This window comes from Rhea pennata, chromosome 1 (assembly GCF_028389875.1).
Source record: "Rhea pennata isolate bPtePen1 chromosome 1, bPtePen1.pri, whole genome shotgun sequence".
Lineage (NCBI taxonomy): Eukaryota > Metazoa > Chordata > Aves > Rheiformes > Rheidae > Rhea > Rhea pennata.
Window position 1 is genome coordinate 132,468,345 of NC_084663.1, and position 19,754 is coordinate 132,488,098.

At 41.7% G+C, this 19,754-nt stretch overlaps 2 protein-coding genes and 1 long non-coding RNA gene across 7 annotated transcripts in view; 1 reads left to right on the top strand and 2 right to left on the bottom strand.

The window, feature by feature from the left end:
• Positions 1-2,272: 2,272 nt before the first annotated feature.
• LOC134153927 (uncharacterized) lies at positions 2,273-9,356 on the bottom strand. Of its 2 annotated transcripts, XR_009961284.1 has the most exons (4): positions 9,166-9,356; positions 9,031-9,087; positions 5,431-5,613; positions 2,273-2,349 (listed from the first exon to the last, which is right to left on the bottom strand). It is a non-coding gene; the product is annotated as an uncharacterized LOC134153927 (long non-coding RNA). The 2 variants fall into 2 exon arrangements; XR_009961283.1 differs by lacking the exon at positions 9,031-9,087.
• Positions 9,357-10,625: 1,269 nt separating this feature from the next.
• Positions 10,626-12,999, top strand: KLHL34 (kelch like family member 34). Its single transcript, XM_062600563.1, has one exon. It carries the CDS (start codon positions 10,626-10,628, stop codon positions 12,408-12,410), a length of 1,785 nt encoding a protein of 594 aa, XP_062456547.1. The 3' UTR covers positions 12,411-12,999.
• A 930-nt stretch (positions 13,000-13,929) lies between these two features.
• Positions 13,930-19,754, bottom strand: part of CNKSR2 (connector enhancer of kinase suppressor of Ras 2) — a 224,684-nt gene continuing 218,859 nt past the window's right edge. For all 4 annotated transcript variants that reach the window (XM_062600533.1, XM_062600526.1, XM_062600518.1 and 1 more), the window contains 2 exons: positions 19,338-19,534; positions 13,930-16,128 (listed from right to left, as the gene is read on the bottom strand). In XM_062600533.1, coding sequence (XP_062456517.1) covers positions 15,913-16,128; positions 19,338-19,534 — 413 coding nt within the window. In that variant the 3' untranslated portion in view covers positions 13,930-15,912. The remainder of the gene's footprint in view (positions 16,129-19,337; positions 19,535-19,754) is intronic.

Consider the following 19,754-nt stretch of genomic DNA (forward strand, 5'->3'; position numbering starts at 1 on the left):
GCAGAAGTCGAATGGCTATGAGTTTTTGAAAACTTAGGACCATTTTTCTTAATATTTAAATAGTTAAAACTTCTGCTACTAATAGAAATCCTAGAAAAATCTTTTTCTCACCCCTACATTCAGATTTATTACATAAGAGAGCAATTCTAACTTTCCAGCAGAGCACTAGCATCTAACACATCAACCCAATCCAAAAGGGCAGGCAGAATGAAGGTGATTGTTTCCATCACCGAATGCATTAGCTTTTAAAAATAATATGCTGAAATGGGCCAAGAGGCATAGAACTTTACTCCTCCATTCTCACACATAAGTCCCATCAGTCATCAGTGATGGTGACTTTTGTGGCAATACTGGCTTTCACAGGAAGCCAAAGTTAAAGAGTTCAGTGTGAAATTCTTTGGCTCCCCTTGAAGCTAGCACCTGTGACCTTTAGAAGGCTGGGTGACCCAGAAGCTGGTAATATTCGTTTCCAAGAGAAACCTAAACAATTAAGAGCAACAAGATTTATTGACAACAGTGACTTACAACTCCTGCTTCATGGGAGGGCAGTTACTGGCTTTTCCTAAATGTTTCTAAAGTACCAATGATACACAGTACTGTCCTGAATCTCAGCAGACCTTTTGGTGTCACTTTGATAACAGAATCATTGCATTTTGGTAAAGAGGAAGGACATTATCATGAGTAAGAATGACCCTGAGGACTGTTTACCTGCCTGAAGGGAGCCTGACCCCTGACTGCTCTTTCTGCCCTTGAAAATTCCTCCCAAAACTTTTTTCCTTAGTGTCTTAGTGATGCCTATTTATTCTCTCAATTCATCTTTGTACTTGAGAATTTTAGTGTATGGGAAAACAAACAGTGCTTATAGAAAATTTAAGTTCTCTTCAGTTCCTCTTTTCAAGAACCAATAAATGTGGTATTTCTCCTTTTCTAAAGGAGAAATGCTTTTCTAAAAACGTGAGCAGTATCGGGAGAAACCCCTATTTGCCTAGCTACAGAAAAATCAGCCTTTTTACCATTTAACAACTGCAATTCCCAAAACTGAGTTAGTAAAAAACAATCCTGCAAGCCTATCTTCCACCAAAGTAACTCTAGTGAAATCAATGGTAGAAACAGTAGATATATATGTTCAACACTAATGTTGAAGATTCTGCTTTTTCAAGTTTCAGTGAAAGCCAGAGCATGGAAACTTCTGAAGAAAAGCTGTCTCTCTCCTTCCCCTGCCATTTCCTCATGCTCACTAAGGCTTCCTCACCCCATAGCAGACTGCTAATATAATCTCTACACACCAAGAGTTAACACATGAAAAATGTGCTGTAGGTAGAAACTATCAGACTCATTTTTTATGGCAGATGAGGGGCTTAATTTTAAAGAGTCTGATCTTTAATATCACCTTTTATTCTTATAGGATCATTGGGAGATAAATATAATCTGCATATAAGGTTAGAAAGCTGGCATATGAGGCTGAAAAAATAAGCTAGAACAGATATTTTGGCCCAAGAAATCTTCCTATGCTAAGAACGTAGTGTTCCTGCTTGTGCCAAAGTTGATTGCAGAACTCCTATTAACTTTAGAGGAATCAAAATCAACTGCTATTTCCTTATGACTCTGTAACCTTCAAATTGGAAGAGCATCTGCAGAAGCTTTGTCAGATGCCTAGTAGGTGCTTTGTTTAGTCAAAGGCAAATAAACCCCCTTGGGAAAAATGGGAAGGTGATTTGAATGGTGTTTACTTTTATTCTATTTTTTATTATTCCTACTTACAGCCTCTTGACTGTAGTTAAGAGTAGTCAAAATATCAGCCTTTGTTTGTATAGTTCACTTGTTATTTTACAAGTACGGCTGGTCAATGTCAGAACTGAGTAGATACGACCATTTCAAGGCAGCTCTGGAACTTGAGGGATTTTCTTTTCAAGGGAATGTAATCACCCAACCCTGGAAATGATGTCAGGGTTCCTTTCAGGGTGATGATGTTGAGCAGTATGGGAGAATATACTTAATGCAATCTTTGCTTTAAAAAGCTTTGTCTTAGCTAATATAAAGAAATTTCTCTACTAGGAAGGCACAGTAGCTCCCTGAATGGTGATGGGCTGAAAGTCTGCATCAGGCCTAGTCTGTGAAGTTAATTTACTAATTTAGACTATTTTTACCAGGGCCATAGGTATATTCATGCATTGCCATGAGCTAAATTAAGGTACAAGCAAAGAGATTATCTACTCCTCTACTTATATGAACCTACTTACCCTTTATAAATCAGGTTTCCTCAGACCAGATTTGTCACTTTCATGGCCCAAATTAATGAAATCTTCTTTGTTGTAGCTTACTTGCTAGCCCACAGTCCAAAGAGGAGCGCTGGAAGAGGCCGAAAGGTAGGAAAACTATGGTCAGTCCTGTTGAGATGCGGTCAACATTGTCCTGAACAACTGTATTGCTGTCATAGCAAGACTTCCAGAAGTGCTTAGCAATGCCACTGCTTTATAAGATATGATTAAAATAACTTGAAGCATGTACATTTACTTTTAATCTCCTCTTTCAATGGTAGGATAGCAAATTTACACTATTGTGTAACTCCATTTTGATCACATTTTGTATTTAACTCCAGCTCTCACTAGTGTCCTCCCCTTTCACATGCCTGCTATTAGGATCAGAAGTTTCTAGATATCAGTGTTGCCTCCGCAAACTGAGGAAGAGGATGCGACTGGACTCATTTTATTGTGTGTGTGGACTCTGGATTTTCTGGAGGGAGGATGACATCCTGCTGAACACCCCAGCCTGCTCAGCCCAAAGAGCCTGTTCTCATTACTTCAGGAGGAGTTTTGCCAGTCAAGGTGAGAGGGAAACTTTGGCTAACCCTGATCATTCAGGAGAGTACACAGTTTAACCTGGTGCAGTGCTCAGTGCCTCAACAGGGCTGGAGTGGTCCATCTGACCTGTAATGTGAAACAAATCCCTTGTTTCTGCCAAGGGACAACTAGTTCCCTTGAAAGATGTGGGGGACCAATGGACAGATAAATATTTGCAAAACTGGAAAGGTGGTTTGCTCTCAGGTGTTTTGAGCCCCTCTCAATGGCTTACATAGGTTTCAGGTCCATCCGCTCTATGCTTTTCTCTTTCTCTCTCTGAATTTTCATTTATTTGGTGTAATATGCAGTGATGACTTTTCTATTTGAAGCAAAATCCAAAGGTTCCCCCAAAACACAAGGAAATGATGCTGCACTGTCAGGCCAGTACATACTGGCTCAGAGTATAGGCTATATGTGTGTTAGTTCTGTTCAAACCTTACCTGTTCAAATGTGACCAAAATAAACCTGCTGAAGTAGAAGACAGTATTTCTACAACCTTTTGACTTGGTTTAAGCAAACTATTTATTTTTTCTGGGCACACAAGCCCTTGTACTTTGATAAGGAAGTTAGTATTTGCCCTGTTGCTGGCATAAGAAGTCTAAAATAATAATAATAATAATAATAATAATAATAATAATAATAATAATAATAATAAAAGAGCTCAGAGCACATTCAAGTGTCTACTGTGAGCTCTTGAGGAGTGTCTAGGTTTGACTCAGCTCAGTGCATCACTTATATGCATGTCCAGGATTCATCCAACTCATGCCAGAGGAAGAGAGGAGGTGACTGAAGTGATGGGCGATGGTGTCCCCAGACTCTGGCCTGGAGAAAAAAACTTGACATACGCAGTCCAGTTCCCATAACTAGCCCAGAAATTTTTTCCAGAAGTGAAATTTAGAGGCTGTTCCTAGTGTGGAGGGAAACTTCTCTCTCTCTCTCTTCAGTGAGCAGGGCCATCAGTACCACATACTGCTATGGACTATCACCGAGATGAACCTGACAAATGATTGGTAAGGCTTGCTAGTAACGCACTGTTCAGCAACCCATGAAGACTAGAAGAGTAAATTAAACACACCTCATCAGCGACTTTGCCATACTCCATCATGGCTTTATTCAGTCAGAAGTCATTAAGAGAGAGAGTCCTCTACAAACTTTGTTGGTTTGCTATCCATCATTCATCCTTCAGCACACGTGGGCCTGTGATTCATTCCAGCAGCACCTCAACCAGTACAAGGGCTTGGGTGCAATTCCTTAAACTGCAACCATTCTCACACCTGAGTGCTTGTGTGAGCACATGAAATAGGATTAGCAGGCTCAGGTAGTGTGCCTTCAGTTCCAGGGGTGAGCCTGAGAGTTACAGGCTTTGAAGGAAGCTAAGTTTGGGTTTGCTAAGTAACATGATGATGATGATAAAGCATCCAGATTCTAGAAACACTGCCAGTGATCAGTTGAGTGTGAACATCAGGCTCTGCTGTCTCAAAGAGTAATAGCATTAACAGCACTGATTACACTATGACCTTTACTTTGCTAAGTAAGTGTCTTAGAGAGCACTTGCTTGAATGTGAATTCAGGAGTGGAAGAGGACTGAAGAGAGGAATCCTAACTAGTTTATGTCAAATACACTTTGATTTTGGAGAGGCCTTTGCAGCCTGCAGCAAGCTCCATGGAGGTTTTCAGTGTTACTTGAAGTTCATGGTGTTTTAATAGAGGAAAAATTCATTTATGTTTTCTCCTTTGTGGCCACAGCACAAGTTGCTTCCTGCATTGCTAACCAGTTTTAATTACAACACATTAAGAGACCGTTGTAGCAAGGAGAGTCAATCCCCATTTGCTTTTCATCTTCTTTGACCTGAGGTGTAGACCCCACAGTTACATTGTTTTTGTACCAGGTATGTTTATCACCAGGAGCACAGAAACCATGTCAGGTGGACAGCACTACCTGCAGCCAGGGCAAAGCCAGCAGCCACTGGGAGTATCTAAATACAGACAGAGGTGCCAGACTCAGGGGTCCTGCCCTGAGTGCTCACACAGCCCACCATGAAGCCAGAAGCAACAGCTTTTCCTGCTAGGCATAAGCAAGGAAATAAAGTTTGGGATCCTCCAGCCACCAGGTCTTGGAGAGGCAGGTGTCTTTCATGGTGGTCCTTACACAGCAAGGGGGCCTCCATGAATGCAGATGTGACCTGTGAGTAGAGTAGCATCAGCGTGGATGGCTTTGGCCCTCGTGGTGCAGAGGCAGCAGTCCTGTCAGTCTCAGTGCAGCCCTAAGGCTGGCCATGACAAAGGCACCTCTGACACGGGTGCAGCAGGTCTCGCACCACCCCATGGCTTGCATGGGCAGCACTGACTGCTGGTGGGGCAAACAGGCTTCATCCACAACATCCCCTGCACTGCTGAAATGCCCAGGCAACTGGACCACATGCAGCATGCTAAAACTGCCCTCCCTGTGAAAAGCAGGTACACTTGCCAGGTGGGAAACTGCATCCTGCTGGTGGTCAAGCCTGGGTGACTTCAGTGGAAAACAGGACAGCTCTGTGAAGGCCATTAAGGACACTGGCTCTGAAATGAGCTCATTAAACTACCTGCTCACCTTCATTATTCTGCAGTTGCGTTGCCTGACTCATCCTGCTGCCATCACTCTGAAACAGAAACCCGAGTGACAAACTTTCCCAACTCGTTTTTTATTGCCTGGGGAAGCTCATATCTTATCCATCGAGAGTGCAATAAAAGCCGTAATTACATCTGTCTTCACAGAAGGCAAACAAAAGGGAACCTGGAAAAGAAGAGAGAGGGAACAGCTGAGGCACAAGCTAATTGAAACACATTTATTTCATGTTGCCTTTTGTAGTTCGACACAGTTTTGCTTTCTTACATCAGTGCAGTGGTAGCTCAGCCCATTCGGGGCATGTACCACTACTGACACATGCTAATAGTATTTCCTCCCATTTTTCCACAGAACAAAAGACAATCACCATGTAGCTGAGGCTCAGCAGAGGCTGCTATGCAGTAGGTTTTTGCTGGATCCCTGCTCTGACTCCTGGTCACACCAAGCCTGTTTTCCCCCCCAGCAGGAGACGGAGACTTGCACTCAGCAACCACTTCTTGCAGATATTGTCGCTGGATGCAGACCCCCTCCTAACTCACAGTCATAACCTTCTCCGATGGGCCTGGTGCTGCCTGGTGCCATCCTGATTTTCTGCTTCCTTTGGCTCTCGGGAGGCTGGAAGGTCCCGTGAGCACCTGCCTTTACTTCACAACACTGACAGTGCTAAAGTAGCTCAGCACCACGTGTGCCCTCAGCCTCCCCCTGCCTAAGCAGAAACCTGGTGGCCTAAGCCCACCTCATCTCAGCTGATAAATCTTCCCCTATGTCTTTATACACAGACACAATTTTGGCATACACTTTTAGCCGCGGGAAAATTTATACCCCGTGTCCCTTACTGTTTTGTTCTTGAACATTGCTTTCCCAGGCTAAATATCACTTGATTTAAATAGATGGGGTGACCCAAATACTATTGTAAATAATTATTCAAGGATGAAGTATAGGCTTCAGTACAATGATTTTTGCAGGACAGCTTAAATCAATATAATCTTTTTATTACTAGTTTCTAGAAAAATTATATTCTATAGCGTTACATTCATCATTTGGCTCACTTCTGTTATGTGTGTTCACTTAATATGTTATCAAGCATCTGAATCATTTGTTCTTTTTTCTTTTGGACTGTACCTACTTCTTCTGTAAAAAGGTTGCTTAGAACTAGTGCACTGTGGATTTTTACAATGATTATTTTGTAGTAAGCCACTTGTCACTGATGATCCTAATTGCACTTGTACAACTTTTTTATATCCTTTACTCTTAAAAAATAATAGATTACTATGGTAATTGAAGTGTTTACTAACTGACGGCCTACTTATGAGATTAAGTTGAATATAGCTTTAAAATTCAGGTCATTTTCCAGCTTCCCATATGAAAAAAATAACTGCAAGAGTGGTATCCAATATTTCTCACAGAGCACCTCTGAATACTCTTTTTTTAATGCAGACTACCCACTGTAGTATAGCAATGATTTCAACAGAAAATATACTAAACATCTGAAATCTAAATCTATTTAAAGTCTAAATGAGATGCATGATTAAAAATATATTAACAATTCTCAGCAAATTACATATTGCCTATCACTGAAACATTAACAGTTGAATAATTTTAAACTCTGTGTGGCGAGTCAAATGTTAGCTCTGATCTTCCAAGTCATGGATGAGAAAAATGAGATGATGGGTTGAATACATCTCATCTAGCACTAGGTCTGGTTCTGAGGCACCTAAGTTAGCTGTCTAGTCAGTCTATTCTCTTGCTAATGGACATTAAATAGCTCTCCTGAGAGCTGGAGAGAATTTGTTGGCTGAAGGGGGATACTGGCTCAGTAGGCTCCATAGTTAGACATAGAGAAGTGGAGTAGGAAGAATCCTCATTTCAATAATAACAACCTTTTTGGGGGGATTTTGTTGTTTTTGTTGTTTTGTCATTCCAGAGCATGGGAGTGGAAAGCATTTGGCTTTATTTCAACTCCTACTGAACCAAAACCAAAACCAAACCAAACCAAACCAACAAACAAAAAAACTCCAGGCAAGTAAACGGCTTTATAAGGATTATGATTCTTACCATTTCTATTAGCCAACTTGCCATGAAGATGAAGTAGGTCTGAGGTGGAATTGCACAGCAAATCTGCATATAATTGTAGGACCTGCTTATCTGACACTGGCTTTAGAATCATAGAATCAGCAAGGTTTAAATCAGTTCAGTTAAATCAGCACAGGCTCCTTTTGACAACACACTGTAATCAGCTGACAACTGACCTGTATAAACTGCAGCCCGTGTGCGGAATTCATCTGGAGAACAAGTGAGGCAAAATCAGTTTACTTAATGCTGCATCACTCCAAGCACAGACACAGACCTTCACATCAAACTCATTTGGCCACTGTCATTTGGCAAGTTACAGTACTTGCTTGTGATGGGTACTGTACTAGTAATTTACACACACCAGAAAAAAATGATGCAAGCTGTGGCAGAGCCTGAACTGTCCTTGATGAAGGAGAGGCAAAAGGCACATTGCCTTTGCCTGGGCATATGTCTTTCAGTGGGGGAGTGCATGCTGTCTGCTGCTAGCAATAACTGCAGTTTCCCAAACCAGACCTGTGATCCCCTTCTTGCATATCAGGATCCAAGAAAAGTAGAATTTAATGAATTATGCATCCTCAATCCCAGCTTCCACTGCTTACCGCCATGCATGAAGCACTCAGCCGATGCTGGGGGGGCTGGTGCTTCTGGCTCAGTGATGAAGGACCAGCCCTGTTTCTGCATGCCAGGCCCGTGTGATGTCCCCAACTGCTGGCCCACTCTTGGCTTCTGCCAAGGGAGGGAGCCTGCAGGAGCCCTCAGGGTTACACAGACTCCTTCACTCTTGCTTTTTGGATTCCCTCTGCCAACCACATCCATTTCCAGCTCTGGCTCAGCTCCCAGCCCTAGAGCAGCTGAGCCAGCACCGCTGAAGGAGGACAGGGCCTGCTGGCAAAGGGGACACTGTGTCTGGACCTGCTTATGCCAGAGCTGCAGCAGAAGGAAACCCTCATTAAGCTGCAGTCTGTGATGAAAGCCCAGTACCGGAGTGCAACTGCATTCGCAGCCTAACCTTCTGGTGAAAGCGTTACAGGTGCAGCACCCAACTTGTTTACAGACAGCTGGGGTTTATGGGCATCTTGTGCTATTCTTCTGTTCTGGTACCAAATGCGATTAAACGGGGCAAAACCATATCTTTATAAATGGCAGCATTTAAGGTCTGGTCCTTCATCACCAGCAAGATTGACCACTGAAGGGGTGACAGAGGGCTGAAATGCTTTAGAGTTGTCACAACTGTGGACTATGAACAAAATTCACCAGGAAAGAGAAATAAAGCACCTCTTTCCTACCTCATCTCCAGTGCCTCTATGTGTCATTTTGCTAGTAAGGTAGATGATTTTTTTAACAAGACCTTGATTTATGGTCTCCAATGTGATGACAGAAAGCAAGTTCAAGCAGAAAATCAATTTCCAAAGCTATACAGCAACAAAAAAACCTACATTCATTCAACCCCCACCTGTCCCAGACTAAGGCATGTGCAAGCATCATTCTGCTATCAAGACAGTTTTCACTTACTAAAGCAGGAGTACAGCATGTATGATCCTCATCAGCATTCAAACAGCTCCAGAACACCTTGGTTTACAGAGGATGAGGTAGAATTTCATGAAATCACATAAATAAAAATAAACAAATACAGCAGAAAAGCTTTACCTGTGGCTTCAGCAAAGGGTAAAATTTATCAGCCCTGCGAGATCCTCTCCTACCCCAGCGACTGTTGGCTCATGCTGTAGCAAAATGGTCTGGCATTTGTCAACCCTGTCATTTTGCAAGCCCTGAGCGTGTTTGACCTGGAAAGCAAAGTGTCAGAAAGAGATTCCTAGCTGATATGTGAACACCTCCACCCAGATTTACGCAGGAGAAAAAGAAAAGCCTGAAGTGATCAGAACACATAGCCCGCCCAGAGCTACTATTCTGGGTAGTAACTGGATCCTGAGAGCCCCAGGTGAAAATCAGAGATAATCCCCGTGTACGTGCTTCTAATTGGGACTAGCTGAAGGTAGGAAAGATGAACCAGCCAGCTGCAGACTGTCCATGGGAGTTCAGGAGTTTGTTTCCAGTTGGTAACCAAGAAGGCAATTATGCAAAACCTCCCCTATAAACAGACTTGAGTTTATTATGACCCAACTCGAGATCTATTTTTGTCACCACTTTGTGCAAATGTGTTACCCTTGTGATTTCCAGGCAGGTCATTCAAAGTCAGCTGCTTTGGCTTGGGCCATTGGTAAAAGCTGCTCTGTTTCCCTGGACCCTCACCTGGCTGCTAGCCCTCCTCAGGCAGCTCAGGGGAGGCAGGCTGAGGGGTTGTGCCTGTGGGCTATTCTGGTAGCTGTGAGTTATGGGGATATCATGTGAACCAAAGAGCCCAGAAATGCATGTCAAACTCAATCAGTGACTAACCATGATATTTTGGTTGTCTTAGTGCTTCCAGAGGAAAGATTTAAGGGCTTAGAAAATCTTCACGTAACAATTCTCGGTGCTGATTTGATCTTCAGCTGAGACTTCCTCAGAGAGTGCAGCAAGCTGACCAAAAGAGAGCTGTTGCCCTAAGAGCAGTGAGATCTAAACTTATTTAAATTTGAAACACAAACAAGGCTCAGGCAGGGCAAGAAACAAGAAAAGCGGGAGCTCCCTTCTCTGTTTCTGCTCAGAGCCACCACGTACTGTCAGCCAGAGAAGATCTATTCGATCTGCCAGAGGAGGAAGAAGGGTCGAGGGCGACGGGCAACGGCTGAGCAGACATAAAGTGCCATTTGTTGAGATTGTTATCTAGCTCCCTCATCTGTCACCTGATGGCCAGCCAAGCAAGTGCTCAGCACAACCATGGACCATTCATCCTTGCACAAGCAACGGAGACGAGAAAAGTAAGCATCCCACAGCTGTTACGACATTCAGCTGTTTTTTCTATGAAAGAATGCATTGAATTCACTACAAGTCTACTAATGAACCCCCTATGCCAGGCAAGACACTGATTTATTTTTTGGTTGGGCTTTTCTTTAACAGCTGGAGGTCTGGTGGGCATTCATGCAATGGCTGTTGAGTAGGGCAGCTGTTTTGTGTCTAGTTGCATTTTAACTTTAATTACTCAAGTGGAAAGCATTGCATTATCTACAATGAGTTACTTCCTGTCCTACTGCAAAGCACACTGCAATGCTGTGCTCTCCCAGTACCAAACACTGAGATCAGAAGGCTTTCTGTGTGATATTTTGCTGAAAGTGAAGGAAAATGAATTTCCTGCACACAAATCCTTGCTGGCATGCTCCAGTGACTACTTTCGAGCCATGTTCAAAAGTTACACCCAAGAATCTAAAGCCAGTGTAATTCATCTGCAAGTTGTCTCACCTACCGGTCTCCAGCATGTCCTGGATTTCATTTACACTTCCTTGTTGCCCCTTTCTTTTGAAAGCCTGGAGGATACCTTGGAAGCTGCAAGTTACTTGCAAGTGACTGATGCTATTGGCTTGTGCAATCAGTACTTGGTTAATAATCTTACCCTGGAAAATTGCTGTTTTTCTGCCAATGTTGCTAGAAAGTTCTATCTTCCAGATGCCTTAGCAGCAACAGAAAAATACATTATCAATAATCTTTGGAAGTTGCTGGACTTAGATTTTACAGGACTGCTTCAGCTGAACTTCAGATCTTTGCTAGCAGTGGTTGAATCACCAGACCTCCCTGTGGTGAAAGAAACCCGCTTGCTGTATCTTGTGCTGATGTGGCTGAAGCAGGACACATCCAGGCTGACTCACAGAAGCAGCCTCCTAGAGCACATAAGATATGGTCTCATCCCAGTGGAAGATCTGAGAAAAACCTACACACAGTCAGAGGTGCCCCTCACTGCAGGTATTAAGTGCTTGATCATTAAAGCAATAAATTACCATACATCTGTTTTCAGACAGCCTGTCCTGCAGGATAAGTCCACCACTCTGAGGAACCAGAAGACTCGGATCATTCTGTTGGGAGGAGGGACAGCAGAGGGGCTTGTCACTGATGTGGTGGCCTTCGATGTTTACAGTCACAGATGGCGAGCTCTCACACAGGTGCAGGACAGGGTGCAGAACCACAGCGTGTGCGTGGTGGGGAACTTCCTCTATGTCCTGGGCGGGGAAATAGAAGGTGATGCTCCAGGAGATAGAAAAACTGACAAGGTCTTATCAGTTACAAACAAGGTCCATTGTTATGATCCAAGATTTAACAGGTGGACACAAATCACTGGCATGCTGGAGAAGAGAAGCCAGTTTTCTTGTTGTGTCCTAGGCAACAGTATCTGTGCCATCGGTGGGAGAGGTGAGAATGGGTCTCTGCATTCGTCTGTGGAAGTCTACGACATCAGCAGGGATAGATGGATGAAGGCCAGGGAATTGCCATGCAAGATACATGGCCATGCTGGTGCCATTTGCAAGAATACTATATACATCTCAGGTGGCAAATGCCTAGATCAAGCCAACACAAGTAAGGAGGTATACTCGCTGAGCTCGCTGGAAGGGCAGTGGGTGAAACAAGCCCCCATGAGCATTGCTCGGTTTGGGCACCAGATGGCAACAATCAGAGAAGCCATATTCACATTTTTAGGATTATATGAACCATTCTCTGAAATAGAAAGATATGACCCTGATCAAAACCAATGGACTCGTTTAAGGCCATTGACCTATGATCGATTTTGCTATGGCCTGGCAGTTGTAGAAGAAACTGCACTTCTTATCGGGGGAAAAAAATGGCAAGACTCACGGGAAGTTCCCACTCAAGATGTGGTTGGCTACGATATTGACAATGATGGCTGGGAAGAGATCTGCAAAGCTCCCTTGCCTTGGTGGGGACTGCAGTGTGCAGTGCTGCAGCTCTCCGAAGTGGCCGATGAACAGGACAGTGACACCCAACAAAAGAAGCAGTCAAGCTGCTGAGCTAACACTTTGTGGAATAATCATCTCAGGACATGAGCCAGCAGGGCTGTCCTGGAGAAGAAAAAGGAAATTGCAGTGGCACTAAACATGACAGACTCAAGGTTTGCTTTGACAAGCAATAAGCTCAGTAGAAATAGGCAGGAAAATCTGGTTCTAGCATGGGAAAAGGTGCTGTGATTTATACAGCTGAAAGCTGATCTCAGGGAGGACGGATATAGCAAGTAGCACATTTGGAAGAGATGAGCTAGAATCACAGTGCTTGACTCTTTGGGGAAGAATAATACCTAGATAGCAATTAATAGCTGTTGCAAGTCAGACTTTTCAAAGGTTAAAAAACATAATCCATCTTTTCTGTTTTCCTAATCAGAGGTAATTTTCCCAGCTGGTAAGTGCTATTGAATTTTATGCTATGGCTAAGCAAAATGAAACTGAGCTATACAAAGACTAGAAAATTGATGCCTATGAGAACTAATAATAAGTAGTGCCAAGAAAAAGGTATTATTTGATATGCTACATACTAGGCAAGAATGCCTTAGCTAACCAGCATGAAATTACTGGACAGAAAGTATGTTTTTTTTTTTTTTTTTTTTTTTTTTTTTTTTTTTTGAAATGAAGCCTCAGTTATGGCCATATGTTAAAACAGTGATTGTTCCATAGAAGAACTGAAGCAGGAAAGCCACTTCTCTCTGAGCAGACTTTTTGTAGTATGCTCTTCAGACGCTTATTTTATATTATTTTAAACACACTCAGTATTGACACAGTACATTTCTTTCATATACAAACCTTGTGTTAATTTAGATGGCCAGGACTGAACGGCTACACTTATTTTAAGGCTCTATGAACCATGTTACAGAAGTTGCAATAGCCTGGGTACTTTACACTTTATTATACCTGGTCAGAACGGTAAAATTGTTCACAGTTGCTGAACTAGCACGAGAGAACCAGGCAGTCAAAAAAGGATTACTTTCATCAAAGGGGATGAAGGGGAGGAAGGTAACTGGGGTTTTTCAGAAGTCTGCATTCAGGGTCTGCCTACATCCAAAGCAGCAATAGTCTTATCTCCTTTGGCCATGTCCAAAGTCTGAAGGCACAGACTGTGAGTGTACTTTAAGGCATACTGATCAGTGAAATGCAGGTAACACAGCCAGATGCCAGAGGATCACCCTTGTATGGAGTATAGTGAATCTCCAATAATAAAGATTGATTTAAAAGCTAAATTTATTGTACTTCATTTTACAATGTTCCCTTTCTAAGCTGAGGCTTAATACAATAAAAATATATATAGAAGAACATTTAATAGTCTTAAGGCAGCGCAATGGATAGGACACATGTTCTTTGTCACTAGACTAGCTTAAAGAACTGTAATGTTTAATTTTCACCTTTAAAGCAATCAAGCTGACTTTACTAATGTAAAGTGCAGACAGAATAGCTGTTGCATAGCAACAGATCTAAGTCTTCTGATCTGCCTTGGTTTTGACAAGGAATCAACTACACAGTGTGCATATACATCCATCAGATATAAAGAGTTTTTATATGAATATATTTACTTTTGGTCCAGTAAACAATAGCAAGAGAATCTAAATGCTTGGAACAATAGCACAATCCATCTCAAGTCAAGCATTTTTTTTTTAAGAGAAATTTACAAAAACCTCACAAATTTAATATACAAGTCAGTACCCATGCAGTAAATAAATGTCCAGTTTATACAAACAATATTCTTCTAAATGGTACAAATATTACACTGGATCAAGAGTTCTATACAAATGTTAATATATGATTTGTCATTCATATCTACTTGAATGTAGGATTAATTAAAATGGGCTACAGAAAGGCCACTCTTCTATAGAATTGTGCAAAATCTGCAAAACATTTGCAATCCAAATGCAACGATATAACAAGCAAGGAAGGGAAGGAGGGAGAGAGGGAGGGAAGAAGGAAGTAAGGAAAGAAGAAAGAAAGAAGAAAGAAAGAAAGAAAGGAAGAAAGGAAAAGAAAAAAAATCATCTGTCCATTCTTTCATTCATCCATCATGGAAATAACTGTCAGGAAATATCAGAGCTCATGAAGTTTAAAGTACATTCACTGAGCTGCACATGCAATAGTCTGAAGTTGGTTAAGAGTACAGCTCACTAAGAAGTATAAAGGAGGCTTTTCTCTTTCACATGAGCATTATTAAATCATATCATGAGTCTTAACTTATGCAGCAAAACACTGAAAAGCAGTACAAATACTTTGTCAAGCTGTGTTCGCTTTTCAAAAACAAGCCCACAAAGAGTAAATACATGACTTAAGATATACCTCCCACTTTTCTAGCAGGTGCCTAACTCTAAAGAGATATTACTGCTCATATTCACTGGGTTGTGTCCAGTTCATCTCAAATCTCATGGAAGTTTAAAACATTTTAATTGGCTTGTGAACTCAGCAGAATCCAGAGACTTCCCTTTCCTTTCAAAAGCAAACTAGGCTTTTTTAGTTCTCGGCTATTTTTCAAGGTTTTTGTGCCCAACTCTGTTCTCATCACACATTTTCCCTGCGTACAATATGGTCAAATTTCACAGCTCACAAAACAAATAAAAGACTATTTGAAAAATCCTATTCATTCCTTTTCTATTGTAGGGATTTTCAAAGTCTCTCAGATTCAGAACATTTTATTGGGAACCTTTTCCACTGCTGCTTTTCTGGAAATACCTTTACCAAGGATGTTTAAAGTCAAAAATTTGTCTTTTCCATCATCTGCATATTATACTGACACCTTCAATAGAAAAGCAGTATGAATGACAGGACCATAACTAATTTTTTTAAAAAAATCAACCAAATATAACTAAGAGACAAATAACACATAATTTGGTCTTAATTAGAATATAAACCAGCATCCCTTTGCACTGATGGTAAACCTTAGCAACAGGCTTTAAAAAAGCACAAGGAAATAAGATCTAATCTTTTAACCCTTAAATTCACATTAGTCATTTTTGTTTGCTGATTTTTATCCTTTTATCTGTTTGACAAAACTGAAACATAGCTACTGCATTACACTTTTTCCCTGTCACTTAAGAAAACTCCTAGAGTTTCTTGTTAAGTATTAAAAAAAGCTTTTTTCACACCACCAAAATAGTACCTGCACTCCAAAAATGCAATGCAATACTGGAGTTATATAATATAAAATATCCTTGTAAAATTAACCTTCGGTAACAAAACATTCATCTTGTAGAACCTTCTGCATGAAGGCCACAGTCTTCCAAAAATGCTTTTAAATACTTCTCTTTAATAGTTAAAGACCATGTTCATTTATTTCACAGAAGGTAAACACAAGCGGAGCATTGGTAGCATATAAAATATACAAATCCTCATTAAAGACATGGTATTGTTAACGGATGAAGGTTTACTCCACACAGCTGAGTAACATTAAAATATAATTTACTAGAGCTCCCACACAGTGATATAAAAACTACTTTATGCACTTATGTAAAGGGGTGGAGTGTAGTAAATGGGCAAAAAGAGCCCTTTATACATGCGTTTCAATGTAAGAGTGAGTGTGTGCTAAAGAGGCTATAAGTGCATCAACCTCGGAGGAGCCGTTAACAGAGTCCCGCGGGGTACTGCTTTGACAGATGTCCAGGAAGACGTCGAGGTACATTTGCTTCCATTCTTGAAAGTCTCTGGACGTCAAATCAGGATTATCCAGAACTTTATCTATTACGGCTACCTCTCCCTGCCTGGCCTGTGGGAGAAAACAAGCAAGCAAACGTCACCGGCGGTGATGAGTCACTGACAAAATCCCAGGGGCGGACAGGAGAGGAAAGGAGCAGCAAATGTGAGCCGCACGGGCATTCAAAGCAGGGAAGCATCTCACCCCCACGCCGAGCACTTACAGGCAGGCGTCCTACCTACACCTACCCACCTGCCTACCAGCGTCACGCGCCCCCTGGGCAAGAGGGCTTTCCTCGCCTTGGCCGGCATCCTCAAAAATGACTTCTGCCCTCTCCTTGCTCCTTGCTTAGCTCGGTGGAAAAGCAAACCCTGTGCTGTTTACTAGTGGCTGTTTTCCTGTCTCAAGATCCGTTTCATGCTATGCAGTGCCATCTGTTTACTCTTCTTGATCATCATAAGAAATGCTGTGTTTGTGCGTGGGATGCAGGCAGATGGCCTCTCGCCCGCCAGCAGAGCTGAGCCTTTTCTACCAGGCTTATCACGGGGACATCTGAGAGTTACACAGTAAAGGACTGTGCAAAGACTTTTTAACTTGCTAACTCATCTTCAAAGATCCCATACACACAACGGGCTGGCTTGCTGCCACCTCCTCCTGCCACTGTGGTGGCAAACAAAAGCTGAAACAGGCAAAAATCTAAAAAAGCTGCTGATATCCCCTTACCCATCATAGAGACAAGCGATGTAGGTGTCTCATAATCAGTGGATGGTGATTAGTTTTTTGAGAGATAACAGCCAGCCAGTACAGATCAGAGTAAGCCTCAGGTACACACGTAGCCGTGCATGGCTGTTGCACCCAGTGAGAACTAGATGCAACACACTTGAGCCTTGGAAACACATTTAACACTCAGATTTCCAGCATTACTTGGCTGCATAGGAATGACATGAGCATCAACACCCCCTCCCTTTCCTCTGTGCCAGAGAGGTTTCACAGTCCTCACTGCTAACTCATATATTCCACGTTCATATGATGAATATGTTAAATCTTTCTGGGAGCACGTTGAAGGGAAACATTATGCTGTGTCAGCCCACAGCACAGGAGAGGTCCAGAAGGGTCAGACAAGTCACCAAAAAACAGTATATTGACTGGCATTTTTTTATGTTTTGCAAACAGTAGCTAATTAATGCCACATGCTGTAATTCTCATTTTCAGAAAGTGAGGTATAAGCAGACTGACCAGTGGAGGTGAAAGTATGGTAACTCCTGATCTCTACTTAAACTGCTATAACCTGCTTCTCAGAGACCACGACTGCTCCCTTATCTCCTCACTGCTAGTCAGGTTGTTCACTCTAGCTGGCAGGAAAGATGGTTTTGTGATTATATCTCAGGACAGAAAACAGAGATTGCTTCATTAAGGACTTGGATGATGGAACTGAAACTTTATGGATGATACCAGCTAGAAGCAATTTGGAGAGCTGCATCAGATTACTAACAGTTTTGATAAACCGAAGGTCAGAACATCAAATCCAACAGACTAGGGCAAATGACTGCATCTAGGAAGGAGAAATCAAAGGCACTGTTAAAAAGCAAAAATAAATAGTATCTAACCATCAGCCTCTGTTGGTAGATACTGCTACTAGTAGTATGGCAGAGATGGAACTTTGGGCTAGAATTGAGCTACAAACTCTTCGTGAATTACTGTGAAGCCATTGCAAAATAGCCACATGCCACTGTAGACTGATGCTGTATGCAAGAAAGAACAGCTATCTAACTTTCTTTGGTACTTGCTGACATTGTAAGCTCAATTTTTTATGTACTTTAAGAATGATTTATACTGATCAAAGTCCAGACAAGAACGATGAGAGGTTTAGAAAATGTGTCTTGCGAAGAAAGAGGGAATGAATTGTGTTTGCTTGGTCTAAAATAAAGAAGACTCAGAGAAGGACTTAGACAACCCTCCTCTGTGTCAAAGGGGTGAATTTTTGATATTCCCTGGAGGAAACTGATGTCATTTGTAGAAAATCATTAACTTAATTTAGGTCAGGTATCAATAAGTGTGAACAAGAAAGACAGCTAAGCATGGTAACAGGTTACTGATTGATAGTCATTGTGTCATTCCTGGAAATTTCAGGGCAGGATCTTGTTTATTGCAGACCAACATTTTTCACCCAGTTTTGGTGTGAGCGATCCTGGCACCGTGCAAATACACAGATACTGCATGAAATTCCCGCTGCCCCTATATGTCTGACATAATTGTGATTTTGTTTCAGTCTCCCATGCTGCCACTTCTTGTAAGACTTGTTGAAAATGTGCTCAGCTACTCTGTGTCTTGATTCTTTTCTGCTAGCCTCCAAACCTGTAAAGAGTCACATACCTGGATACTATAAGCATCTATTGCCTCCGATGAGTTAATACAATGCAGAAAGTTAAGCATGTGTGACATCTTTTTTCAGGACAGGAGCCCCACAGCATGAAAATAATATTGCTTAAATGCTACTCTAGGTGATGGAAAACTAAATTAATTAATGTTGATAAAGCCCTCTTTGATGAAAGCTGTTACAAAATCTGCTGTACAATTATGTGGTGACCTAAAATGTGGTAATTTAATATAGTTAATAGAGTCCCTGGGGAAAGCCAGTGTATTGTTTGCTGAAATCTCTAACAGTGCAGATTTGTTACTGCTGTAACAAACAAAGAAGTGGACCAGGAGATTAAATGAGCTGTGGAACATTTAGAACAACGATAAAAATCTTCAAATCTATCATTGCCACTATCTATTTATTTAATCAAACTTACTGATTAAATACAATGATCCTATCAGTTTATGCAGAATGCAAGGACACAGTTCATTCCTAGCCAAGCTCAGCAATCAGAAAACAATCAAGTGTTTTCAAAAGTACTGCTCCCTTCCAAAAGGCTGACTTTGCTTAAGCTTCAACTCTGGCAATTACAGACTAAATGTATTTTGGGAAATGAAAATGCTCAGGAACAAAAAAGGGATTAAGGTCTTCTCCGATAATTTGGTGTCAAATTATGTTAAACTAGCTAGAGGAGGAGCAGCTTTCTGAGATTTTATCTCCTCACAGACAAAAACTGATCCCCTCACTTCCCCTGCTCTCCCAAGGTACTTCTTCCGGGGCTTTGAGACCAGCATTTACCCACGTCTTTGTTGTTTCACACACTGGGTTCAGCCTGGACGCCAGCTGCATACAATTAATCTCTGAATACAATACAGTAAAATCCAAGCCTGGGGCAGGATTTCTTCTCTCTCTTATATCTCACCTTTAAAGTGCTTTTCAGAATTCGCAGCTGGTGCAGTTTTTCATTGACTACTGGATCGCTACATCTCTTTATAAAAGATTTCTTATACTCCAGCTTAGTGGAAATCCGTCGTTCTCCTAAAGGAGACAGGCTGGCCTGCTCCAAGGCTCTGTACAAGTCTTGCAAGGAGTCTGCTGTTTTTTCACGTATGGTTTCAGCTGTAATGAGAAAAAGAAAAGGGGGAAAAAAGAAGAGGAAAAAGATAGAGAAAAGAACAATGTATCATTAAGATGGTTATACAAAAATCAAAAATCTTTGCGAAAGGTTTAACAGGTTTAACTAAACCAGAAAGTGACACATTTCCAGAAATAAAAAAGTGCTGCAAGTCTGGCTACTCCTCTAACTATTGCCTTCAAGAGAAAGGGAGAAAAACTTTCA